Source organism: Oncorhynchus keta, chromosome 27 (genome assembly GCF_023373465.1).
Source record: "Oncorhynchus keta strain PuntledgeMale-10-30-2019 chromosome 27, Oket_V2, whole genome shotgun sequence".
Classification (NCBI taxonomy): Eukaryota; Metazoa; Chordata; class Actinopteri; order Salmoniformes; family Salmonidae; genus Oncorhynchus; species Oncorhynchus keta.
The window spans coordinates 21,242,610-21,259,411 of record NC_068447.1 but is presented as its reverse complement, the minus strand read 5'-3'; the positions used below and the strand labels follow the sequence as shown (position 1 = coordinate 21,259,411).

The 16,802-nt window shown below is 45.0% G+C and overlaps 1 protein-coding gene across 5 annotated transcripts in view; it reads right to left on the bottom strand.

The window, feature by feature from the left end:
- Positions 1-454: 454 nt before the first annotated feature.
- Positions 455-16,802, bottom strand: part of grip2a (glutamate receptor interacting protein 2a) — a 61,691-nt gene continuing 45,343 nt past the window's right edge. For 3 of the 5 annotated variants that reach the window (XM_035738131.2, XM_035738132.2, XM_035738134.2), the window contains exons 19-24: positions 11,503-11,682; positions 11,182-11,353; positions 9,985-10,099; positions 9,340-9,564; positions 1,739-1,885; positions 455-1,649 (exon numbers count right to left, since the gene is read on the bottom strand). In XM_035738131.2, the coding sequence (XP_035594024.2) occupies positions 1,452-1,649; positions 1,739-1,885; positions 9,340-9,564; positions 9,985-10,099; positions 11,182-11,353; positions 11,503-11,682 (1,037 nt within the window). In that variant the 3' untranslated portion in view covers positions 455-1,451. Of the gene's footprint in view, positions 1,650-1,738; positions 1,886-4,452; positions 7,034-9,014; positions 9,244-9,339; positions 9,565-9,984; positions 10,100-11,181; positions 11,354-11,502; positions 11,683-16,802 lie in introns of those variants that run through there. The other 2 variants (XR_004820706.2, XM_035738133.2) reach the window with 2 other exon arrangements.

The window sequence follows — 16,802 nt, the reverse complement described above, 5'->3', positions numbered from 1 at the left end:
CCAGTGCATGGATCTGATATGGGTGAACTACCAGTGCATGGATCTGATATGGGTGAACTACCAGTGCATGGATCTGATATGGGTGAACTACCAGTGCATGGATCTGATATGGGTGAACTACCAGTGCATGGATCTGATATGGGTGAACTACCAGTGCATGGATCTGATATGGGTGAACTACCAGTGCATGGATCTGATATGGGTGAACTACCAGTGCATGGATCTGATATGGGTGAACTACCAGTGCATGGATCTGATATGGGTGAACTACCAGTGCATGGATCTGATATGGGTGAACTACCAGTGCATGGATCTGATATGGGTGAACTACCAGTGCATGGATCTGATTTGGGTGAACTTCCAGTGCATGGATCTGATATGGGTGAACTACCAGTGCATGGATCTGATTTGGGTGAACTACCAGTGCATGGATCTCATTTAGGTGAACTACTAGTGCATGCTAGCAACAAAAGTGTGGCTTGGTAAAATAAATATAGTGAACTTGATTACATAAAACCATGGACAAGAACCTTGCGAAACAAAAACACTGATCCCAAAAGTATGAATTACACACTTCTGCCTTGTCTATCCAGTAGCTATTAACAGTGTGAGAAATGTAATGAGAAAAATAAACATTCTGAAATGTAACTTTTGTTGTGTACAAAGTAGAAGGTGTGATAAAACAGTCGTTCGTAAGTATTTGTCCTTCATATGATGGCCATTTAATAACAAGGATAAAGCCTGGACCTGAGTCACCAAGTCCATTTTCACAAACATTTTAGACTTCAGGATAGAGTGGGGGGGGGATCTAAAATAGAAATATTTGCAATGCTTGGCAAGTAACAGTGAGTGACAGTTTAGCATTCTATCTATTTGGAGGTGCTAGTTAGCTGTTTTTGCTTGGGGTTGGCAATGTGGGCCAGGAGGGGAAAGAGAAGGCAGCCAGCCAACCAACCCATGGCTTAAATAATAGTCTAGCACAGCATGTGCCCACGTTCGTGTGTCAAGTGTGTGTGTACATGTAACTGCACCAATACCCAGCAAAAGGTCACAGAGGGTCAATTAAACACACAATAAATCCAATTTAAATAAATGCTGTGGTGTGCCAAACACACCTGCTTCTCTGGGATGGAAGTGTTTCTCTAAGATTTCTGCAGAACTGAGAGACGCTAGTGTTGTCATCCAGAAGCTGTTCTGTAATGAAATGTGTTCTTTCCAGAACAGCCCTAGGAGCCTGACAGAGTCTCCTCTGCTCTAGATCACATGATTAGACTGACTAACACTGGTCACACAGTGTGAATGACAGTGTGTCTGTGTGAATATTCACATACAAATGTATGCTCATGTGTGAATGTGGTTCTGTGTGTGTGTCTGTACAAGAGATATGAAACAAAATCAGTGTGTGTAATGTGCAGTGCCTAATAATCCATAATCTCCCACCTGGACCTTGGTCACAGGGCGATACTGTTGGTCCTGTAATATGGGAAGTCCAACAGTGAATCAGAGGGGTCCTCGCAGTCCTGTGGCGGCCCATTATCTGCCTGTGCCAGGGGGTTCCTTCTGATTACCAGGTCCAAGCTGTCTCCTGCTTCAGTGATGAGGGGGACGGTCAGGCAGCAGTCAAAGTCTCTGGTCCTTGCTCGGTTCACCTGCAACAGGAGAGGTCAGGTAACATATCACACAGGTGTAGATACTGTAGAAGGGGAAAAGATTATGTTAGTTGAACAAAGATGTGTACCTGCAGAATGCGGTCGTAGGGTTTCAATCCAGCCTGGTCGGCAGGACCATCTGGTCGGATCATGTTGACGTAGGCACCCTTCTCCAGGAGGCCGTCTGACACACTGAAGCCGAAGTCTCCACAGTCTGGGTCCTTCCTCAGGGTCACCTAAAGGACAGACAGTAAGGCCCATTCACTTGACTCGTGCAAGTCGCCAAGCTCTCCATTGGGTCCGGCACAGTGTGGGGTGTAAATTTACTTAAAGTCGGAGTGCAACGACTCTGACCGCAAAGGACCTTGCTCACCGCAACCCTCTTGCGGAGCACAATGCCTCCTCCGTGGAAAAACAATGGCTCGCTCAGTACAATGCTATTCTTGCACAAGTCATGTGAATTGAGCTTTACAGGTTACGCATCTACAGGCTCTGTCACTCATATCATGTTTTTTTTTGCAATGTAAATTATGCAGAACCTAAGATTAATGTGGGATTATGACTGTCAAGGGTAATTAAACCAATATCAACAATTATGTATTCAATCTTCAATGAATGTTTGTTTTTAAGGGCGTTCAGTTTCAAAGTGCTTGTGCCCTTACTCAACCTACCTCCTAAGCAAACAGTACATTACAGCACAACAGAACAGACTTCTGTACATATAGCGTTTAGGTCACGTCTGCCATTTCCAAGCAGTATAGGGACTGCCAAGCAGCAGTCTGAGCAATCAGAGAAGAGTCAGGAGTCAAAGCATTTGGCTCAACGTGCGGTTTTATCTATGTCTTTATCTATTACCCCACACTTTACAAGTCCTGACTGGCCTGGCATCCACTGGGTCCAGTTAGACCCCAGTCATGGGTGGAGTTGCGTGCAGTGGTGTGTATTCATGGGTGCGAAGGGAAGCCAGGCTTCCACAAAAAATGTTGTTCAATTCGCAAGATGCTGAATGTATCTCACAGGAGAAAGCATCCGATGGAGTGAAACAGCTTCCCTCTGTCTCTCTACATTCAGCACATTATCTGATACTGTCCGGTACAAACGAGTAGGACATTGTTGCCACCTGTAGCATTAAATGCAAGGGAAGCCAGCGAGCATTTGGTCTCCCTTGACATTCACAGCTCAACTATGAATGGTCCTGGTGAAAGAAATCAAAGAAATAGTGTCAAGGGAAGCTAGCTTGGATTTGGCATCCCTCCTATCAAATTACTTTGAGAGCATAGGTCATTAAAAAGAAACAATATGACTTTTTGCATCTCGTGTTGTCATCCTCCAGTGGCTAGCTAGCTAAAATTCTCTCTTTTCTAAATTAGCCATGGATAGAGAGAGGAATTTGGACTTGTGGTTTTACTTAATTCTCTGTACTGGCCAATGATTATAATGGCGATTCTGATCCAACCATTCATTCATACATTGTTTTGCCCCTGGCCTGAGATGATGGAAGTTCAATATGCAGTTAGAGGTGGAAGGGTAATATTAACGAGCTAACGTTGCCCATGAATGGAAGTTAGGCGAGCAAGCATTTTAGCCAGGTAGTCTAGGACAACAAAAAATTAAAGCCTGTACTGTATGACAGCGTGATAGACCGTTTCGTCAACATGAGAGAGGATGGCATTGGCGTTTCTCTGCAAGTTGGGTGACTCAACATGTTTTTCTACTTGCAGGAACGGGCACACATGCGCACAAACAGAAATCAGAACCATGGACAGCCACATATTTAGCTTATGTTGGACTAAATTAAAATAAATGAAAACAATTCTGTTATCTTTTAGTTGTCATTGTTTTAGACTATAAAGAGGTGATTTGATGTTGAAATGAAGTTGAGATGGTGCTGGAATAGTGGAGGCAACTCCTGTTATTTTGCGACTTGTGGTAACTCTGGTTCTAAATTAATAGTTTTTGTTGTTTTCATTTATTTTATTTTAATTTAGTCCAACATAAGCCAAATATGATGTGGCTGTCCATGGTTCTGATTTCTGTCTGAAAATGTTGGAAATATTAATTTACTTAACCATGCTGTAGGTCATGTAACTTTCTGTTACATGTAATATGCGGTCTCAGACTATCCGGTTTTGTTATAAAACAAAGGTGTGGTTGAATTTGTTCTGCCATTGTCTTATTGTCTCGGCCTGTAGGACTATATATCACAGTCGCAAGGCATATGAACTGACAGCAAACAAAGCAATTATCAGAACACACAGTGTAGGTTGTAATATGGTCTTGTGGTGGCTTTACCCACGCACTGCGTGTTAAAACACCGTGTTGAGGCCCATACTGAACACTTGGTCACCACCACACGCACACACAGCTGATTCAATTAACGTTCTTTATATTGTTGTGTGGTTCTAAAAATGAAGGAACAATACAAGCATTAGGATCCACTAAACACTAAGAAATAGATATACATGCAATACAATAATACAAAGACAAAATTGTGGCATAATATGAACATAAACAAATGGAAAGGTATAGCAACACGTGTTGAAATGCAATAGGCTACTTATAATATGGCAATACAAATACATGCATTAGCTACAAGCTAACCATAAAACTTCACTCAGAAACACTCAGACTAACAAATAGGCCTCGTCCTGAGTCAGACATTGCACACACCTACACATATTTCACATGTTCAAGAAAGGAAAACAGCATGTTGAAGTCAGTCATTACACAATACTTATTCTTCTCGAGACGGTCGGTGAACAAGCTCTACCAAGAGGTGTGCGGGGCGGAGCCCTGGAGTGCGTCCAAGTGCCCTGATTGGTTTGATGAACAGAGGTGTGAATGGGTGATTGACAGGGCTGCAGGCCAATCAGTTTGAGAGGGGCAGCCTTTTGTATAGCCGCACCTGGATTTCTTTGGGGGTTAAGTCCTGAAAGGGCCTAGTCCTATCCTGCAGGATAGGCAGGAAAGTGAAGGGACCAGGGCAGTGAAGGGTATCCAATTAGGGGACCATAGGGGCCAGGAGGGTGCCGGCACTGGTATACATAAGTGGCTTAGGGGGCGCAAGGGAAGGGAGGTGCACAGAGGCGCAGAGACAGCTTTGGGCAGCCCCATGGAACACCACAAGTGTTGCAAAGGACCCTCTAACTCTAGTCCATTTGTTGGCGCTGAGTAAAATGCCGGAGGCTGGTCATGGCTGGAGGTGGTGGATTGCCTACTGCTGCGGAGGATTGTGGCATGCCGGCCACAACTGTCGTTAGCAGCTCATTGGCTGTTGTTGCTGAGGTTGGTGACTGCCTCACCACTGCTGAAAGCAATGGCACCCATGGTGGAGCAGGTGAGGACCCCTGGGCGAGGCTCATCAGGGATCTGGATGCAGGGGCAGGCTGGGCCCTGAAGACGGGGCAGGAGGTTTGGCATGTAGCACTGAGGGATCGGACTGCTTGTCAACTGAGACTGGGGGCTGAGGACTAACTGGGGGCAGAAGCTGCAGACCTAGTGTGGCAAAGAACCTTTAGCCTGGTGGAGCAGTGGACTGAGGGTTGACTAGAGCTGTAGACTTTGAAACTAAAACATCTTATGGCTGGGAGCCTAGTGCCAATAAATTGGGCCTGACAGGTAAAGTAGCTCTGGACCTAAGAAGGAAAGCCCACTCTGGACCTGACAGGGAGAACGACTAATAGCTAGGAGAGCAGTGGAGCTCTGGGCCTACTAGAGGAACTGGTAACTCTGAGCCTAACCGGGTAGAAGCCTGATGACCCACCTGGGCTAGGTACTGAGGGCAGACTTATGCTGGGGAGACAGACCTAGCATGGCGGGAGTCTGATAACAGTGCTAGGGACCGAGAGCTGACAGTCTGGAGACAGTGAGCCGAGTGCAGCAGCACTTGGGGCCTTGCAGGGTAGGAGGCTCTAAGCCTGAACAATTAACACCTTCCAGGTAGGCAGGAAACTGAATCTCTGACCCTACCAGGAGGGAAGGTAACTGGACATCTAGGTCAGGGGGGACACCAGGGGTGACTTCTGGTGGGACACTGGAAGTGATGTGTGTCGAGTCCCGAAGCGACATCTGGTAGGTCTGGCGGTAGCAGGACCCTTGGGGCTGGAATTAGCATGGTGCTGGCAACCCGGGGTGGATAAGCCTGCACTTAACCTTGCCAGTAGCTGCAGGCTGTGGTTACATACTAGGAGAAGGCATAGAATCCACAGCTTGGCTTGGGATCTGGATCAGGAGGCGTTCCCGACGCGCTGGTAGATACGACATAGGCGGGGCCTCCCGAGTGGCACAGTGGTCTAAGTGGTGTGCCACTAGAGATTCTGGGTTCGAGTCCAGGCTCTGTCGCAGCCGGCCCCGACCGGGAGACCCATGGGGCGGCGCACAATTGTCCCAGCATTGTCCGGGTTAGGGGAGGGTTTGGCTGGCAGGGATGTACTTGTCCCATTGCACACTAGCAACTCCTGTGGTGGGCCGGGTGCAGTGCACGCTGACACGGTCACTAGGTGTACGGTGTTTCCTCCGACACATTGGTGCGGCTTGCTTGTGGGTAAATGGGCAGCGCGGCTTGGTTGGGTTGTGTTTAGGAGGACGCACGGCTCTCGACCTTCGCCTCTCCCAAGTCCGTACAGTAGTTGCAGCGATGGGACAAGACTAACTACCAATTGGATACCACAAAATTGGGGAGAAAAAGGGATGTAAAACATATATATAATTTTTTTTTTAAAGATACGTAGGCTCCACCCGGGTAGGGACTGGAGCGGCTATGCCTTGTGGGCCCCTTTGGAACGTAGTAGAAGTCACAATGCTCCCATTGAGGTGGTGAACACTCTGGCCGGGGAGGCCTGGAGTCGAGTCTCTCAGGTAAGCAGCCGGGCTGACTATGGAAGTATCAGCAGCGGTGGTGCTTCTGAGGCCATGACGATGGCTCTAGCCAGGGGGGCCTAGAGCGGTTGCGGTCAGGAGAATAACGGCAGTAATGGTGCTCCCGTGGTGGTGACTCAGGCCGTAGTCTCTTGGATGAGAAAGTGAGGAAGGCTCAGGTGCGTGACCGCTTCGTATGGCGGGGGTGGGCTGAGGTGAGTGGTGATGGTTGTCTCGTGGTGAGACGCACAAACTCCTCTTTGGGTATCTCAACTATAGCAGGTTAGAATCTGTCTCATATTTTTTTTAATTTTTTTTTTTACTATTGGTAGCTAAATTAAAAATGAAAAAAAAATGGTTAATAGGAGCTCGGCTGTGAATGCCCTCACCCACTAGTAACTTATGCTGATTGCTTAGGTTCTTCTCACTACAGTGTTGTCCATGCTGAGGCCCATACTGAACATTTGGTCACAACCACACACCGACACAGCTGATTCCATTAATGTTCTTTATATTGTTGTGTGGTTCTAAAAATGGAGAAACAATACAAGCATTAGGATCCACTTAAGAGACTAAGAAATAGAAACACAGTACCAGTCAAAAGTTTGGACACCTACTCATTCCAAGGTTTTTGTACATTGTAAAATAATTGTGGAGACATCAAAACTATGAAATAACACATATGGATTCATGTAGTAACCAAAAAAATGTTAAACAAAAATAGATTTTATATTTGAGATTATTCAAAGTAGCCACCCTTTGCCTTGATGACAGCTTTGCACACTCTTGGCATTCTCTCAACCAGCTTCATGAGGTAGTCACCTGGAATGCATTTCAAGTTAATTTGTGGAATTTCTTTACTTCTTAATGTGTTTCAGCCAATCAGTTTTGTTGTGACAAGGTAGGGGTGGTATACAGAAGACAGCCCTTTTTAGTAAAATACCAAGCCACTATTATGGCAAGAAAAGCTCAAATAAGCAAAGAGAAACAACAGTCCATCATTACCTTATGACATGAAGTTCAGTCAAGGTGAAAAATGTCAAGAACTTTGAACGTTTCTTCAAGTGAGGTTGCAAAAACCACCAAGCACTGATGATGAAACGGGTTCTCATGAGCACCACCACAGGAAAGGAAGACCCAAAGTTACCTCTGCTGCAGAAGATAAATTAATTTTTTCAGTTACCAGCATCAAATTTCAGCACAAATAAATGCTTCACAGAGTAACAGACGCAAGTAACAGACGCACTTCAACATCAACTGTTCAGAGGAGACTGAATAAATCAGGCCTTCATAGTCGAATTGCTGCAAAGAAACCACTCCTTAAGGACACCGATAAGAAGAAGAGACTTGCTTGGGCCAAGAAACATGTGCAATGTACATTAGACCTGTGGAAATCTGTCCTTTGGTCTGATGAGTCCAAATTTGAGATTTTTGGTTTCAACCGCCGTGTCTTTGTGACGCAAAGTAGGTGAACTGATGATCTTCGCATGTGTGGTTCCTACCGTGACGCATGGACACTGTCAGTGATTCATTAAGAATTCAAGGCAAGGGCCTCCCGGGTGGCGCAGTGGTTAAGGGCGCTGTACTGCAGCGCCAGCTGTGCCATCAGAGTCCCTGGGTTCGCGCCCAGGCTCTGTCGTAACCGGCCGGGACCGGGAGGTCCGTGGGGCGACGCACAATTGGCCTAGTGTCGTCCGGGTTAGGGAGGGCTTGGTGGGTAGGGATGTCCTTGTCTCATCGCGCACCAGCGACTCCTGTGGCGGGCCGGACGCAGTGAGCGCTAACCAAGGTTGCCAGGTGCACGGCGTACCCTCCGACACATCTTCCGGGTTGGATGCGCGCTGTGTTAAGAAGCAGTACGGCTGGTTGGGTTGTGTATCGGAGGACGCATGACTTTCAACCAATAACCTAAGGGTTATTTGATCAAGAAGGAGAGTGATAGAGTGCTGCAACAGAAGATCTGGCTTCCACAATCACCCGACCTCAACCCAATTGAGATGGTTTGGGAGGAGTTGGACTGCACAGTAAGGAAAAGCAGCCAACAAGTGCTCAGCATATGTGGGAACTACTTCAAGACTGTTGGAAAGGCATTCTAGGTGAAGCAAGTATGCCAAGAGTGTTCAAAGCTGTCATCAAGGCAAACGGTGGCTACTTCGAAGAATCTCAGTTTTGATGTCTTCACTATTATTCTACAATGTAGAAAATAGTAAAAATGAAGAAAAACCCTTGAATGAGTATGTGTACAAACTTTTGCCTGGTACTGTACATGCAATACAATAATCCAAAAATAAAATTGTGGCATAATATAAACATGAATGAATGCAAAGGTATAGCAACACATGTAGAAATGCAATAGGCTACTTATATATAATATGGCATGAATAACAATAGCGCTAGCATTAGCTACAAGCTAACCATAACAAACTTCACTCAAACAATCAAAGCCTAACAAATAGGCCTCGCCCTGGGTCAGACATTGCTCATCTATACATATTTCACAACACTTACATGTTTGATGGATGCACAACACTTGACGATGGGCAAACAGCATGTTGAAGTCCGTCATTACAAAATACTTGTTTCTTCTTGAGACGGCAAGTGAACACAATCTAACACAAGGTATGCGGGGCTGGAGCCCTGGAATGTGTCCAAGCGAACAGAGGTGAACAGAGGTATGAAGAGTGATTGACAGGGCTGCAGGCCAATCAGATTGAGAAGGCTGGCCTTTTGCACAAGTCTGAAATTCAGATTATTTTTCAGTTCTTGAATAGGAACTTCAATGCACTTCCTAAATTAACAGAATTGAGATGCTGCCTCCAATCCTGCCATGTACCTTCAGTAGTTCCAGGGTTGTAGGGGAGCTGGTCTCCTGGGGCTCCCCTCTCCCCCTGGGTGGTGTGTCCCTGGTCCTGTTTGATCTCTGCAGGTTGCTTTTGGTTTTGGGCTCGTCATGAATGGGACCCCTCTTCACAGGACTGATTCTGCTCTGTAGCACTGAGTCATCCTGGGACCTCGTTTCCTCCAGATACAGGCTGAGAGTGCTGCCAGTCATGGACGCCTGGGAGAAGACAAGAGGATTGTTAAATTACAGGTGTGTGAATAAAATAACATGATATACATGTATAACTGAAGACATGCACACTCACATCTTGATTTAATAGGGAGGCTTTGTGCCAATGTCTCCAATGATCAAAGTGGCAGCAGGAGTCTGGACGGTCTAGACAATCAGGCTTTTATTTATTTGTATTTTATTTAACTAGGCAAGTCAGTTAAGAACAAATTCTTATTTACAATGACGGCCCAGGAGCAGTGGATAAAATGCCTTGTTCAGGGGCAGTACGACAGATTTTTACATTGTCAGCTCGGGGATTTGATTAAGCAACCTTTCAGTTACTGGACCAACGCTCTAACCACTAGGCTACCTGCCGCCCCAATTGTTTCTTTTAGTAGCAGATTGGGACAGATAGAGGGAGCTTACCTCCAGCTCCCTGAGTATCTCTGATTGGCCGCAGGTCTCTAGGTCCTGCAGTGCCTGGGACCAGAAGCTATCCTCCTGTTTCCGGGTGCCATGGTAACTAGGGGGGCTGGCGTATCTATGACAATGCAGGAACCAGAACATGAGAGGTGTCTTGCTGTCCAGAGACTGGGGTGAGACTGGTTTGAAACAGTTGTTTCCTGCAAAGCAGCGTGGGTAATGCAGGCAATGGACTGCATGACGTTGAGAGGTCCTTTAAAAACCTTTCAGGCCTCAGTGAGGGCAAGAGTAAACGCTCTCTCTAACACAGAACAGTGTAGTCCCTTAGAATAGAAAGAGTCTTCATGCAGATAGTTCATCGTTTAAAACATAAGCCACTCAAAAAGCCACAAAAGTTCAGAAAAAAATCAAGTGAAGAGTTAAGAGTGAGGCAACAGACAAGGCAGAGATGTGTCCATGGGGCCTTTGGGTGTTTTAGAGGGGCAGGTTTGGTGAAGACAAAAAGCGACAGAAAAATACACGTTTATGTGAAACACCAGGAGCCTCACGTGCAGTTAGTAAAGCAGATGAGAGAGAGAGTACCTGAGAAAGGGAGAAAAAGCACAGATAGGAGCAGATAAAATGGAGGAATGAAACAACTGTGGTGATTTAGAAAAACATTCTAAATCCAAATATTTGAGTGACATTGCAGATTTATTGGATTCACATTCCAAATCAATAGCTGTCAGTGAATCAATACAGAGTTTTAGACTAAACCAGACTTGAAAGAGATTTTTTTGTACCTCACTTCAACATTTATGATCATTGCTTACATACATGGAGGCATACAGAAGGCATACACGTAGATTAAAAGGAAAAAAGAACAACACTGAAAGCCACAGAATGAAACAAATTATTACAACTATCAAATTCATTAGCCAGATCTGTATTATGTGCTTTATGACTTGGAAAAAGCACAAACAGCCCCAGAACCAGGCAGCAGTACCCCATGCTCATTGTAATCATGGTACTGGCACGGACCCTGTATATAGCATGCAATCTCGTGTTCTTTCTCTTCATATTTCTTGTGTGTTTCCTTCCTTTATATAATGTCCTCTCACTTTGATACTGAATACTGCTGTTTGCAAGAGCTTGCAAGTAATAATTTCACTGTAGTGTCTTATACTTGCTGTATCCTGTTGGCCTAAAGTAGGCACTCACCCAGCAGCCGTATCCCAGTCATCCTCAGTGTATCTCCCATCGTAGAGGTGAGAGTGGTGGGTAAGGCCGGTAAGGCCAGTGGAGATGGAGTTGGGTTGGGTCCTGGGTGGTTTGGTGTGTCTCCACTCATTAGGCTGGAAAGTCAAATCTGCAGCTCTGTGGAGATACGTTCCTGCACACAAGCGACAAAAAAACAAAAAACATAACTTTCTACACACCCAACAACTGATTTCAGGAGAGTCATGTGAGCATATCAATCTAAAGTAGACTAAACTGGTTGTCTAAACTGGTAATGACTACGCGTCCATGTTCTGTCCTCACCTTGGCTGCCGTAGTCAGCGTCGATGCCGGAGCCGTCCCAGGAGCTCATGGCAGAGTCCATGCTGGGCACGGTGGCAGAGTACACCCCTGAATGTTTACTGGTCTTCTGAGAGTCAGTCAGCTCATCCTCTGTGTCGCTCAGGAACCCTGCCTGCTCTGACATCTGCTGCACATCTGATTCTGCATGGGAACAAAGTCAGTGGAGAGTTAAGTGAGAATCATAACTCAATTATGTAATAAAATACACTGAGGGTACAAAACATTAAGAAAACCTGCTCCTTCCATGACAGACAGACCAGGTGAAAGCTATGATTCCTTATTGATGTCACTTGATAAATCCACTTCAATCAGTGCAGATGAAGAGGAGACAGGTTAAAGAAGGATTTTTAAAGCCTTGAGACAATTGAGACATGGATTGTGTATGTGTGCCATTTAGAGAGGGAATGGGCAAGACAAAAGACTGAAGTGCCTTTGAACGGGGTATGGTAGCAGGTGCATCGGTTTGTGTCAAGAACAGCAACGCTGCTGAGGTTTTCAAGCTTAACAGTTTCCTGTGTGTTTCAATAATGGTCCACCACCCAAAGGACATCCAGCCAACTTGACACAACTGTGGGAGTCAACCTGGACCAGAATCCCTGTGGATCGCTTTTGACACCTTGTAAAGTCCATGCCCTGATGAATTGAGGCTGTTCTGAGGACAAAAGTGGGGGTGCAACGCAATATTAGCAAGGTATTCCTAATGCTTGGTGTACTAAATAAATACACATACATACATACATACACACACACACACAGTTGAAGTCGGAAGTTAACATACACTTATGTTGGAGTCATTAAAACTAGTTTTTCAACCACTCTACTAATTTCTTGTTGAACTATAGTTTGGCAAGTCGGTTAGGACATCTACTGTGTGCATGACATGTAATTTTTCCAACAATTGTTTACAGACAGATTATTTCACTGTATCACAATTCCAGTGGGTCAGAAGTCTACATACACTAAATTGACTGTGCCTTTAAACAGCTTGGAAAATTCCAGAAAATTATGTCATGGCTTCAGAAGCTTCTGATAGGCTAATTGACATCATTTGAGTCAATTGGAGGTGTACCTGTGGATGTATTTCAAGGCCTACCTTCAAACTCAGTGCCTCTTTGCTTGACATCATGGGAAAATCAAAAGAAATCAGCCAAGACGTCATAAACATTTTTGTAGATCTCCAAATTGTAGACCTCCAATAGTACGTATGTATAAACACCATGGGACCACGCAGAAGTCATACCACTCAGGAAGGAGACACGTTCGGTCTCCTGGAGATGAACGTACTTCGGTGCAAAAAGCTCAAATGAATCCCAGAACAGCAGCAAAGGACCTTGTTAAGATAATGGAGGAAACAGGTACAAAAGTATCTATATCCACAGTAAAACGTGTCCTATATCGACATAACCTGAAAGGCCGCTCAGCAAGGAAGAAGCCACTGCTTCAAAGCCACCATAAAAAGCCAGACTATGGTTTGCAACTGCACATGGGGACAAAGATCGTACTTTTTGGAGAAATGTCCTCTGGTCTGATGAAACAAATATAGAACTGTTGTTTGGCCATAATGACCATCGTTATGTTTGGAGGAAAAAGGGGGAGGCTAGCAAACCAAAGAACACCATCCCAAACTCAGAAGCACAGGGATGGCAGCATCATGTTTTGAGGGTGCTTTGCTGCAGGAGGGACTGGTGCCCTTCACAAAATAGATGGCATCATGATGTAGAAAAAGAATGTGGATATATTGAAGCAATGCAACCAAATACTAATCGAGTGTATGTAAACTTCTGACCCACTGAGAATGTGATGAAAGAAATAAAAGCTGAAAGAAATCTCTCCACTATTATTCTGACATTTCACATTCTTAAAATGAGGTGTTGATCATAACTGACCTAAAATAGGGAATATTTACGAGGATTAAATGTCAGGAATTGTGAAAAACTGAATTTAAATATATTTGGCTAAGGTGTATGTAAACTTTACTTGTGTCATGCACAAGTAGATGTCCTAACTGACTTGCCAAAACTATAGTTTGTTAACAAGAAATGTGTGGAGTGGTTGAAAAAAACGAGTTTTATTGACTCCAACCTAAGTGTATGTAAACTTCCGACTTCAACTGTATATGCAGATTATAGTCTTATACTCAGCTGACCCATCCCCGGATTTTGTGTTAAATGCTCTACAAAGCTTTCTTAGTGTCCAACAAGCTTTCTCTACCCTTAACCTTGTTCTGATCACCTTCAAAACAAAGGTCTTGTGGTTTGGTAAGAAGAATGCCCCTCTTCCCACCGGTGTGATTACTATCCCTGAGGGTTTGGAGCTTGTGGTAGTCACCTCATACAAGTACTTTGGAGTATGGCTAGACAGTACACTGTCCTTCTCTCAGCACATATCAAAGCTGCAGGCTAAAGTAAAAATTAGACTTGGTTTCCTCTATCGTAATCACTCCTCTTTCACCCAAGCTGCCAAACTAACCCTGATTCAGATGACTATCCTACCAACGCTAGATTACTGAGACAATTTATAGATCGTCAGTTAAGGGTGCTCTCGAGCGGCTCAATGTTCTTTACCATTTGGCCATCAGATTTGCCACCAATGCTCCTTATAGGACACATCACTGCAATCTCTGTATACCCGTTGCAAGACCCACTGGTTGAAGCATATTTTTAAAACCCTCTTAGGCCTAACTCCTCCCTTTCTGAGATATCTACTGCAGCCCTCATTCTCCACATACAACACCCATTCTGCCAGTCACATTCTGTTAAAGGTCCCCAAAGCATACACATCCTTGGGTCGCTCCGCTTTTCAGTTCGCTACTGCAACAAACACTCAAACTGAACAGTTTAATCTCAAATCTCTTCATTCAAAGACTCAATCGTGGACACTCTTACTGACAGTTGTGGCTGTTGTCTCCACCTTCTTGACCTTTGTGCTGTTGACTTTGCCCAATAATGTTCATACCATGTTTTTGTGTTGCTACCATGTGGTTGTCATGTTGTGTTGCTACCATGTGGTTGTCATGTTGTGTTGCTACCATGTGGTTGTCATGTTGTGTTGCTACCATGTGGTTGTCATGTTGTGTTGCTACCATGTGGTTGTCATGTTGTGTTGCTACCATGCTGTGTTGTCATGTGTGTTGCTACCATGTGTGTTGTCATGTTGTGTTGCTACCATGTGGTTGTCATGTTGTGTTGCTACCATGTGGTTGTCATGTGTTGCTACCATGTGGTTGTCATGTTGTGTTGCTACCATGTGGTTGTCATGTTGTGTTGCTACCATGCTGTGTTGTCATGTTGTGTTGCTACCATGCTGTGTTGTCATGTTGTGTTGCTACCATGCTGTGTTGTCATGTTGTGTTGCTACCATGCTGTGTTGTCATGTTGTGTTGCTACCATGCTGTGTTGTCATGTTGTGTTGCTACCATGCTGTGTTGTCATGTTGTGTTGCTACCATGCTGTGTTGTCATGTTGTGTTGCTACCATGCTGTGTTGTCATGTTGTGTTGCTACCATGTGGTTGTCATGTTGTGTTGCTACCATGTGGTTGTCATGTTGTGTTGCTACCATGTGGTTGTCATGTTGTGTTGCTACCATGTGGTTGTCATGTTGTGTTGCTACCATGTGGTTGTCATGTTGTGTTGCTACCATGTGGTTGTCATGTTGTGTTGCTACCATGTGGTTGTCATGTTGTGTTGCTACCATGTGGTTGTCATGTTGTGTTGCTACCATGCTGGTTGTCATGTTGTGTTGCTACCATGTGGTTGTCATGTTGTTTTGCTACCATGTGGTTGTCATGTTGTGTTGCTACCATGTGGTTGTCATGTTGTGTTGCTACCATGTGGTTGTCATGTGTTGCTACCATGTGGTTGTCTACCATGCTGTGTTGTCATGTTGTGTTGCTACCATGTGGTTGTCATGTTGTGTTGCTACCATGTGGTTGTCATGTTGTGTTGCTACCATGCTGTGTGCTGTGTGTCATGTGTTGCTACCATGCTGTGTTGTCATGTTGTGTTGCTACCATGCTGTGTTGTCATGTTGTGTTGCTACCATGTGGTTGTCATGTTGTGTTGCTACCATGTGGTTGTCATGTTGTGTTGCTACCATGTGGTTGTCATGTTGTGTTGCTACCATGTGGTTGTCATGTTGTGTTGCTACCATGCTGTGTTGTCATGTGTTGCTACCATGCTGTGTTGTCATGTGTTGCTACCATGCTGTGTTGTCATGTTGTGTTGCTACCATGCTGTGTTGTCATGTTGTGTTGCTACCATGTGGTTGTCATGTTGTGTTGCTGCCATGCTGTGTTGTCATGTTGTGTTGCTACCATGCTGTCATGTTGTCATGCTACCATGTGTTGTCATGTTGTGTTGCTACCATGCTGTGTTGTCATGTTGTGTTGCTGCCATGCTGTGTTGTCATGTTGTGTTGCTACCATGCTGTGTTGTCATGTTGTGTTGCTACCATGTGGTTGTCATGTTGTGTTGCTACCATGCTGTGTTGTCATGTTGTGTTGCTACCATGTGGTTGTCATGTTGTGTTGCTGCCATGCTGTGTTGTCATGTTGTGTTGCTACCATGTGGTTGTCATGTTGTGTTGCTACCATGCTGTGTTGTCATGTTGTGTTGCTACCATGTGGTTGTCATGTTGTGTTGCTACCATGCTGTGTTGTCATGTTGTGTTGCTACCATGTGGTTGTCATGTTGTGTTGCTGCCATGCTGTGTTGTCATGTTGTGTTGCTACCATGTGGTTGTCATGTTGTGTTGCTACCATGCTGTGTTGTCATGTTGTGTTGCTACCATGTGGTTGTCATGTTGTGTTGCTACCATGTGGTTGTCATGTTGTGTTGCTACCATGTGGTTGTCATGTTGTGTTGCTACCATGTGGTTGTCATGTTGTGTTGCTACCATGTGGTTGTCATATTACTCCAGTGCTAGCCTCTCTACACTTGCTTCCTGTCAAAGCAAGGGCTGATTTCAAGGTTTTACTGCTAACCTACAAAGCATTACATGGGCTTGCTCCTACCTACCTCTCTGATTTGGTCCTGCCGTACATACCTACACGTACGCTACGGTCACAAGACGCAGGCCTCCTAATTGTCCCTAGAATTTCTAAGCAAACAGCTGGAGGCAGGGCTTTCTCCTATAGAGCTCAATTTTTATGGAACGGTCTGCCTACCCATGTCAGAGACGCAAACTCGGTCTCAACCTTTAAGTCTTTACTGAAGACTCATCTCTTCAGTGGGTCATATGATTGAGTGTAGTCTGGCCCAGG